The sequence below is a fragment of the Scardinius erythrophthalmus genome (genome assembly GCF_964197995.2).
Source record: "Scardinius erythrophthalmus genome assembly, chromosome: 18".
Lineage (NCBI taxonomy): Eukaryota > Metazoa > Chordata > Actinopteri > Cypriniformes > Leuciscidae > Scardinius > Scardinius erythrophthalmus.
In genome coordinates, this window is record NC_138238.1 from 38,449,000 (window position 1) to 38,459,804 (window position 10,805).

The following is a 10,805-nucleotide window of genomic DNA, read 5'->3' on the forward strand; positions in this document are numbered from 1 at the left end:
AGGGAGGAGAGCACGGGATGAGGAGGAGGGAGAGGACGGGATGAGGAGGGGGAGGGGACGGGATGAGGAGGAGGGAGGGGACGGGATGAGGAGGAGGGAGGGGACGGGATTGAGGAGGAGGTAGGGGACGGGATGAGGAGGAGGGAGGGGACGGGATGAGGAGGAGGTAGGGGACGGGATGAGGAGGGGGAGGGGACGGGATGAGGAGGAGGGAGGGGACAGGATGAGGAGGAGGGAGGGGACGGGATGAGGAGGAGGGAGAGGACGGGATGAGGAGGAGGGAGGGGGACGGGATGAGGAGGAGGGAGGGGACGGGATGAGGAGGAGGGAGGAGAGCACGGGATGAGGAGGAGAGCACGGGATGAGGAGGAGGGAGGAGAGCACGGGATGAGGAGGAGGAAGGAGGGGACAGGATGAGGAGGAGGAAGGAGGGGACGGGATGAGGAGGAGGAGGAGGGAGGGGACGGGATGAGGAGGAGGGAGGGATGAGGAGGAGGAGGAGAGAGGGGATGGGATGAGGAGGAGAGAGGGGATGGGATGAGGAGGAGGGAGGGATGAGGAGGAGGGAGGGGACGGGATGAGGAGGAGGGAGGGGACGGGATGATGAGGAGGGAGGGGACGGGATGAGGAGGAGGGAGGGATGAGGAGGAGGAGGAGGGAGGGATGAGAAGGAGGGAGGGATGAGGAGGAGGGAGGGATGAGGAGGAGGGAGGGATGAGGAGGAGGAGGAGAGAGGGGATGGGATGAGGAGGAGAGAGGGGATGGGATGAGGAGGAGGGAGGGATGAGGAGGAGGGAGGGGACGGGATGAGGAGGAGGGAGGGGACGGGATGAGGAGGAGGGAGGGATGAGGAGGAGGAGGGATGAGGAGGAGGGAGGGATGAGGAGGAGGGAGGGATGATGAGGAGGAGGGATGAGGAGGAGGGAGGGGACGGGATGATGAGGAGGGAGGGGACGAGATGATGAGGAGGGAGGGGACGGGATGATGAGGAGGAGGGATGAGGAGGAGGGAGGGATGATGAGGAGGAGGGATGAGGAGGAGGGATGAGGAGGAGGGAGGGGACGGGATGATGAGGAGGAAGGGGACGAGATGAGGAGGAGGGAGGGGACGGGATGATGAGGAGGAGGGATGAGGAGGAGGGAGGGATGAGGAGGAGGAGGGATGAGGAGGAGGGAGGGATGAGGAGGAGGAGGGATGAGGAGGAGGAGGGATGAGGAGGAGGGAGGGATGAGGAGGAGGGAGGGATGATGAGGAGGAGGGATGAGGAGGAGGGAGGGGACGGGATGATGAGGAGGGAGGGGACGGGATGAGGGAGGGGACGGGATGATGAGGAGGGAGGGGACGGGATGAGGAGGAGGGAGAGCACGGGATGAGGAGGAGGGAGGGGACGGGATGAGGAGGAGGGAGGGGACGGGATGAGGAGGAGGGAGGGGACGGGATGAGGAGGAGGAAGGGGACGGGATGAGGAGGAGGAGGGGACGGGATGAGGATGAGGAAGGCGGAAGGGAATGAGGAGGAGGGAGGGGACGGGATGAGGAGGAGGGAGGGGACGGGATGAGGAGGAGGGAGAGCACGGGATGAGGAGGAGGGAGAGCACGGGATGAGGAGGAGGGAGGGGACGGGATGATGAGGAGGGAGGGGACGGGATGAGGAGGAGGGAGAGCACGGGATGAGGAGGAGGGAGAGCACGGGATGAGGAGGAGGGAGAGCACGGGATGAGGAGGAGGGAGAGCACGGGATGAGGAGGAGGGAGGGGACGGGATGATGAGGAGGGAGGGGACGGGATGAGGAGGAGGGAGAGCACGGGATGAGGAGGAGGGAGAGCACGGGATGAGGAGGAGGGAGGGGACGGGATGAGGAGGAGGAAGGGGACGGGATGAGGAGGAGGAAGGGGACGGGATGAGGAGGAGGGAGGGGACGGGATGAGGAGGAGGGAGGGGACGGGATGAGGAGGAGGGAGAGCACGGGATGAGGAGGAGGGAGAGCACCGGATGAGGAGGGTCGAGCTAGCCTCCGTTTTGTTTGACAAAACTTCGAACGTCAACAAGAAGTGACGTCACCCAACATCGCTAAGAGCAGCTTTAAGATGAATGAAAAGTGTCATGCACTCTCGAGTCAATAGAAAGAGGACTTTTACACTGTTATTATCACAAAGAAACTGTTTTAAAATGACAGTAAAATGTCAAATGAGTCACATGAGTCTTACCTGTATGTTGTCAAAAGAAGCTTTATTTGTCACGTCGTAGAGCAGCAAAAGAGCTGAAAGAGAAACACGATATAATCACATTATGGATAGAAGAATGAAAAACAACTTCAACTCAATTTCCTATTTACTAGAAGACAAAGGAGTGAGAAAGCACAACTTCTTTGGTCCCACAAGCATGTGATTTTGAGCTTTCAGTGTGTGATGTATTTATGGATTCAGTGCTTTATTTAGGGTTCGGGGGAGATGACTCTGTGAAGGGCAAACATTAAAGGATAATTATCATCTCTGCTACGAGGAAGCAGCACAGACGGAGGAACAAACACATACACACACACTCACACATGCATGCTTCTATTCAGAATGGAGAAGGTCTGAATGGAAATTTATCAGCTCTTAACAGCGACAGAGTTTCCCTGCAAGGCGCTTTTAATTCTTTGGTTATTTTTTTGCAAGACAATAGATTGAAGTCTTTCAAACCAAACGAGTGCATTCGAGACCCGCGTTGAGTGACAGGAGCCAAACCGTGGGAAGAACAATTGGAAATGACAGCAGTGCGTCGGGGTCTTGTACGATCGTGTGTGTGTCTGAACCCAACGACACACTCATTCAGCTGTGCAGACGGAAATAACCGACAGGTCGTTCACGCGCATCTCTAAAGCCAGGTGTTCTCCATTTATAATGTCTGAACAAATATATGTTTCAATAGAGCAGAAACACAAACCGCTGTAACCTTGAAACAATTTACTGCTCGTGGGTGTAATATTGAGTATCAGAGAGAGAGAGAGATTGAAGAAGCCGACATGTTTTATATACTGTCTGCCCCTGGTTTGAACACAGATCTGAATGGGTGTAATTGATGTAATTCGGACCAAAGGTTGGTTTCTTTTTAAAGGGGTGGTTGATAATGATTTGACTTTTCTAACTGTAGTTAGTGTGTAATGTTGCTGTTTGAGCATAAACAACATCTGCAAAGTTACACCGCTCAAAGTTCAAAGCAAAGGGAGATATTTGCTATTAAAGAAATCGCTTTTTAAGGACTACAACAAACGGCTGGTAGAGACTACACCACATTCCTCCCGGGTTAGTGACATCACCAACCCTAGAATTTACATAAACCCCGCCCCCTGAACACGATTTATAGATTATCAAGACAGAATATGCTAATCAATGACTAGAAGATAACTACATACATTCATAAACTAACCATTCAGAAATGTCCTGTTGCTTCTACATGTTTTCACTTCTTCTTGAGTCTCTCCATCTTTCTGACTTCAGTTTGAACAATTTTAAGTGCATGTGTGTGTGAGGTAAAAGGCCACAAGCTGTTGTAGCTCCGCCCCCTGTGCCGGGAGCAGCAGCTCATTTGTTGAGTTCTCGCAAGTTTATACTGTAAGGCAAATGCACAAACAATTTTTTTTAGATTTTACAACATAATTTGGACCCTAAAGTTACTATAAAATCAAAGCCATGTGTGTAACCAACAATTTTTCACAGATTGCATGGTAAAAGCCATTTAAAGAGTAGCAATTTAATAACTCAAACATGTCCTAAAATCCTTTTGAAACAGCCATAATTTTGTACTTATGAAGCTTGAATGTTTTACTGTGTCAGAAATATCGACCACTTCATGTCTCCATGTACGATGTGATGTCTGTTCTTCCCCTATATGTCAGTATAGCATATGCAAAAGCTGGAACAAAAGATGTGAAATGCTGCTTCAAATGCATATTGCCCTGAATAAACAATAAAACTGGAGCAGGGAAACAAAGACTCTTCACAAAGTGTCTTTTCAGAGCTGAGTTCGACTGACATGTGAGTGGCACTACAATAATGACTGCAATTAACAATCATTATGTCAAAACCATTTCTGAAGCCCATTATTATCTTGCTCTCAAAACCCTGTCCAAAAAAACTATAATTTATTACTGACCCATGGGAGAGAAAGCAGAAGAGTGAGCCGTGACACACAGCTCAACTAAAACTAGCCACAAACCACAGCACCTTTAACTCGGAAAGCCTTTTAATCACGGATATTAGCTTTACATTCGGTTTATAAGGTGGTTGAAAATCAATTTAGGTAAATAAGACCGAGCCTTGAGACAGTTCACTTGTTTAAACGAATAAACCTCATGCATCATTGATTTTATATGAATGGGTTTCAAAGCTCCACTCAAGAGCGTCTGTGTCGTTTTCCCTTCACATAGTGTTTGTTTGTTTTATCTGATGAATAGTGTATGAATATTCTGTAGATCTGGTGCAGGTAAAGAGAGCTGAAGAATCATCATTTCTTATTCAGATCTCGCTAAAACATTTCTAGGTCACATTTCACCCTAAAGCCAAAATAAATCATGTTTTAAATCAAGAAAATTAAGCCTATTTTTAGGACCACCCACCCAGTTATCTTTACCGTAATTTTTATGAGCATTTTATTCCCACTATCCTCAATGGGAATTCCTGTTTTTCTGCTGGTGTTAATGTCAGCAACCCAAAAGAAAAAACTTTGTAACCAATCAGGTCAACGTGTGATCGTCAACGAGTGATTCTACATCCTTTAATCACCCAATACCTAAACTTAAAGTCCCCCTGTAGTCAATAACTTTATCCCTTAAAACTCATCTTTGATCACCAAAATGAAAAAAAAAAATGCCTTAAAATATCTTGAATGTAACTCGACAGCCTTGCCTCATTTAGTATACGCGGTTCTATGAATATGCAAATGAGCACCGCCTCCACTCACTCACTCAGCTCAGAGATCCACTGGTTGACGATCACACATTGATCAAGTAGTGCTGTAGCGTTGCGTCGATGACGTCGACGTCAAAATTTCGTCGATGTCATATTTTTGCGTCGACACTTCTTTATTTATTTATATATTTATTTATTTATTTATTGCACCATTCCCGGAGGTACAGCTCGCCACACACACCGCCCGCCGTGTTTTTCTGTCATGTTTTCTCCCTTTCTTTCCAAACCGCGACCAACGCCAGTCTCCTTTCTCTGCAGAATGCCATCAATCCGCTCAACCAATCACAGCGCACCATTCCACGCATCGTAAACAGTTTGAATACACCCGGCATCCTAGTTTTCCTTATCTACTTTGTACTTTTTGATCAACAAACAAACAAAAAAATGAATACATTTGACGGCATTGATGAACCTGTGGTGGTTTCTGCCGTAGGGAAGAAACGTAAGCCATCGAAATCTAATCATTTATGTGAGGAGATTAAGAAGATGAGGCACGCGGGAGGAAGAGCAATGCCGACTGTTGCTTGTTCTCACACGACAGTATCAAACTTATGTCACGCTGACACGTTAACCCCAGGGGATCTTTTAAAAAAACTTTCAATTCTTGTACTCAAAGTCAACGAAAACCGAGCAGGACCATTTTACAGCTGATCGCCGTCCAAAAAGTTCAGGAGGTATTTCTTAGCGATGGCTGATTGAATGCATGTTTAGTCCAGTACATGCCTGTATAGCCTATAAGATTAGTATTGACTGAGTTCAGAGGCTGTCATATGTGGCTCAACTTACTTTGTTGTGTATTTTCAACAGTTTCAATATGAAAAATAACTTTTACACTCACCTAAAGGATTATTAGGAACACCATACTGATACTGTGTTTGACCCCCTTTCGCCTTCAGAACTGCCTTAATTCTACGTGGCATTGATTCAACAAGGTGCTGAAAGCATTCTTTAGAAATGTTGGCCCATATTGATAGGATAGCATCTTGCAGTTGATGGAGATTTGTGGGATGCACATCCAGGGCACGAAGCTCCCGTTCAACCAGTTCCCAAAGATGCTCTATTGGGTTGAGATCTGGTGACTGTGGGGGCCATTTTAGTACAGTGAACTCATTGTCATGTTCAAGAAACCAATTTGAAATGATTCGAGCTTTGTGACATGGTGCATTATCCTGCTGAAGTAGCCATCAGAGGATGGGTACATGGTGGTCATAAAGGGATGGACATGGTCAGAAACAATGCTCAGGTCGGCCGTGGCATTTAAACGATGCCCAATTGGCACTAAGGGGCCTAAAGTGTGCCAAGAAAACATCCCCCACACCATTACACCACCACCACCAGCCTGCACAGTGGTAACAAGGCATGATGGATCATGTTCTCATTCTGTTTACGCCAAATTCTGACTCTACCATCTGAATGTCTCAACAGAAATCGAGACTCATCAGACCAGGCAACATTTTTCCAGTCTTCAACTGTCCAATTTTGGTGAGCTCGTGCAAATTGTAGCCTCTTTTTCCTATTTGTAGTGGAGATGAGTGGTACCCGGTGGAGTCTTCTGCTGTTGTAGCCCATCCGCCTCAAGGTTGTGCGTGTTGTGGCTTCACAAATGCTTTGCTGCATACCTCGGTTGTAACGAGTGGTTATTTCAGTCAAAGTTGCTCTTCTATCAGCTTGAATCAGTCGGCCCATTCTCCTCTGACCTCTAGCATCAACAAGGCATTTTCGCCCACAGGACTGCCGCATACTGGATGTTTTTCCCTTTTCACACCATTCTTTGTAAACCCTAGAAATGGTTGTGCGTGAAAATCCCAGTAACTGAGCAGATTGTGAAATACTCAGACCGGCCCGTCAGGCACCAACAACCATGCCACGCTCAAAATTGCTTAAATCACCTTTCTTTCCCATTCTGACATTCAGTTTGGAGTTTGGTTGATTAGATAATTGCATTAATGAGAAATTGAATAGGTGTTCCTAATAATCCTTTAGGTGAGTGTATATTGATTTAATGGATTAATTGCATTTTGGAAAAAAAAAAGGTGAAAAAAATTTAAATAAATCTTTGAAAATCTAAATCTGGATTTGAATTTTTTATGTTATTATAACCTAAAGATGCTATGTGAAAGTTTGAAACAGAAAATAGTGGTTTTCATCTTGCCACTTTCTTGGTAAAGAAAACACATTTTTTACTCAAATTAATCAAAATGGATTTATCACATTTATACTACAATATTCAGAAGTAAACATTGTAGCTGACAGAGTGTTTATGTCAGAATGTTTATTTTTAAACCACAACCTTCTTGGGGCTAATCCATCGGACTAACGGTTCGAGAGATATGCGAATAACAGACAGGATAATTAATTCCAATTAGTCGTTAGATTAGTCGACTAATCGATAAAATAATCGCCCGACTAATCGTTTAATTAATAATCGTTTACCCCAGCCCTAGTTACAAGGCAGTTTGTGACGTCAGAAACACCAGTGATTTCAAAGCGTGTTTTTGAGACTGTCTTTGGTTCACTGCAGTTTTAAGGAGGAAATACTCAGCAATGCTGTCGACTTATGAATTTACACATGGTTTGTCTTAAAGCATATTAAAAACACCACATAGACACATAAACAACATTAAAAGCTGGATTTTTAGCTTTTGGTCCTAAAACCTGAGATAATTTTTTAAACAAAATATAATTTCTTATTCTTATTTCTTTCATGTTTTGTGGATGAAATTTGACTTGGACACATGAGATACAATCATAAACAACAAATGATGGAATAATGTTTGTATCAGACCAGGGTCAGGAACTAATGGGGCTTAAGGCAATACTGGCACTAACATATTAAAAATGCTGCTTTTAATATTTATAACAAATTACACAAGCAAGTCATATGTCAGCACGATTGCAAATGTGATATTGATTTTATGTTTATTACTTATAAAGCACATTAACATTTAACAATATTATTGATCTGCCTGCATTGACACCATTATGAGAACTGAACTGAGCTGGACGATGAGAGAGCAGCTCTCTGAAATAACTTTTTACAACAAAAATGAACCATCACTGAAATAATAATCTGGACTATGACACTATTTTCTTCTAGATCTGCTGTATAATAGAAACAATATTTGTTGCATTATTTTCCTGTTATCACTGTAAAGCTGCTTTGAAACAATCTGTATTGAAAAAACTCTATATAAATAAAGGTGACGACTTGACTATTAATAAGCAGAGTTTATTGAGGCAAAATTCATAGTTAATAGTGAGAATAAGACCCTAATCTAAAGCGTATTACTTCAAAAAATACCTCACCGTTATAATAAAAAAGGTTGCATTTCAGAAGCGCATGATAATTCTAATGCATTTGAATGCGTTAATCTCCCAGATCTCACATGAAGGTGTGCTTTCCTCTGATCTGCAGTGTGTGTTGCAGTGCCACGTCTCTCGGTGAGCTGGACGACACACAGGCACAGATGGGAGAGGCAGTGTGTGGGCGTCAGGAGTACAGTCGCTTCTACACACTGATTCACTCTCAGACTAATAAAACCCCATACATGCAGGACAATACGAGAGCCACCATCCCTGACGTCTGAGCCACGGACTTCTCTAGGATGTGATTATGGGTTTGCATGCACATGTTTGCATGTGACAAGCTCTTTAGGGGAAAATGTTGGCAGCATAAAAGTGTGCATTCATTTAAACGTCAATCAAACGTCAAATCGCATGCTGAGTGAGTGTGTGTGTGTGTGCATCAGAACCTCATTTAAAAAGGTCATAATAGCTGCTGTTTATGATCCAATCAGTCTCGTTTGAAAGTGTAAGAACGTGGGCTGGTGTGGGTGGGTCGCACATGCTCTCGAAAAAGCGTTTTTTTGCTTAAGCATCACTGAAAAATTAACAATGCACTAAAACGGGAACGCAAAAAAGCTACTCTGCCTACAGGAACATGCATTCTGTTACGACCGTTTGTCATTTGGTTCTGCTTTAGATGGTCAATACTTTAGCAGTAAGTGCCTCTCTCTGTTCCAGGTTGGTTGAAACGGCTGAAACACACAAGCACGAATGCAAGCTTACATCATTGAAATTCAGTAGTGCATCTCTGCTAAGATATATGTTTGGTACAATGTATTATGTATTCAAGAGATATTTACTGTATGCTGAACACGTCTTTACTACAGGATAAAGTGTTACTACAGGATTTGCACACAAAAATGCATAATGTTTTCGACCCTTTAAAGTATGTTATCCCCTTTTACAAGGTCATCATTTTTTTTTGGTCTCTACTAGAACAGGTTTTCCTGCTTGAATGTTGATTATTCTCCTCATATTCTCCATTGTTGCGGCTCCTCTCTTCCCAGTCTGTCAGTAACGCTCTGTTTAGTTCCTGTCTCTATGAAGCCCCTCCTTCTGAAGAGCACACTGTGCTCTGATTGGTCGGCTGGAGCAGTGTGTTGTGATTGGTTGAGCGCTTCGAGTGTGTTTGGGAAATGTCCCGCCCCTTTCCATAACCACCAGTTTAACACACTACTAACTAACTCAACCAGGCCCCGCCCCTTTATTCTGCGCATAATTTATTTCAATTAGGAACATTGTGACGCGTTCGTTCCTGGAAGAAACTCAAGACTACAATGGAGGTGTTTCAGCAAGTAAAAAAAAAGTAAAACACTTGGTTTAATGTTCTAAAACAACCACAAAGAACCGAATTTCTCTCACATTCTTTCATGTCATCAACATGCCGAAAAAACAACACAGGAAAAACAGAACTTTTATCTTTGGCATTTTCTCTCCCATAGAAAACCATTATAAGGTACAAAAACAAAAAACAAAAACATTTGCACTTTATGGATGACTTTACGGATAGTACTAAATTGATGAACCCTACAAACGCAATATTCTTAACATTTCTATGGGGAAGAAAATGCTTAAACGTGCTGTTTTGGATTATGATGTTGTTGTTTTGGCAATAAATAATGTTTATGACATGCTAATCATATATGAGTGATTCTCAACTGGTCTATTCTGAACGGGTCGTGGACAGCAGGAGAAAGACAACACTGAATGCAACTGATAAAACGCAGCTAAACATATAATCATGCAATTATGACGGCACAATAAATGGGTTTTAGAAAAACGTTTCTTTTGTAACATCAAATAGAACAAATTCATCAGACACAGACACGTTAGACAGATGCATGACCTCATGACCTCAGAAGCTCAGAGCACATCAGAAATGGGTTCATGGGTAAATCGCACTTCTATTTCAATGTTATTATTGATATTCGATTTAAATTATTTTTTCTTTTCTCAAATATAAATACGTCAAAACAACTCGAACTACATCAACACGGGTGAATCACACTTCTGCATTTACAACATTTCTGTTTTCTCATTCATTTCTAACATGTCAGGTTGTGTTGTTTTTATGCAGTTCATAGTAATATTCATAATTCATAATAATACATTTGAAGAGGCATTTTAGTTTATTTGTATGATAAACCAATGGGACGCCACTTAAATGTAAAATCTAAACAAAACTAGTTGAGAAGCTGAAAGGGAGAGATAAAGTGAAGGAGAAACAGAGAGCAAAATAGAGTGTCAAATGGCTGAGATGTGCCATTTTTAGAATTATATTAATAAAAGCATGAACTAATTCACAGCAGGAGTTTAGACAGAGAAACACTGCCAAACTTTTGCAACTCTAACACTTTCTTAATCTGTTTTTTGTAGTCGTTGTTGTCTTGTTTTCCTTTAAAAATATCATGAAGACATCATTTTTCTCACCTCATTTGCATCTTAATTCCCTTGTTTTATTAACCGTACCCTCATTTTATCAAATCTTGGCCATGCATTCAAAATTACT

At 43.5% G+C, this 10,805-nt stretch overlaps 1 protein-coding gene across 1 annotated transcript in view; it reads right to left on the minus strand.

Annotated features, from left to right (window-relative positions):
• Positions 1–10,805, minus strand: part of rab26 (RAB26, member RAS oncogene family) — a gene marked incomplete at its 5' end in the record, with an annotated part of 53,267 nt that overhangs the window by 40,878 nt on the left and 1,584 nt on the right. The window contains one exon of the mRNA XM_081391978.1: positions 2,207–2,259. Coding sequence (XP_081248104.1) covers positions 2,207–2,259 — 53 coding nt within the window. The remainder of the gene's footprint in view (positions 1–2,206; positions 2,260–10,805) is intronic.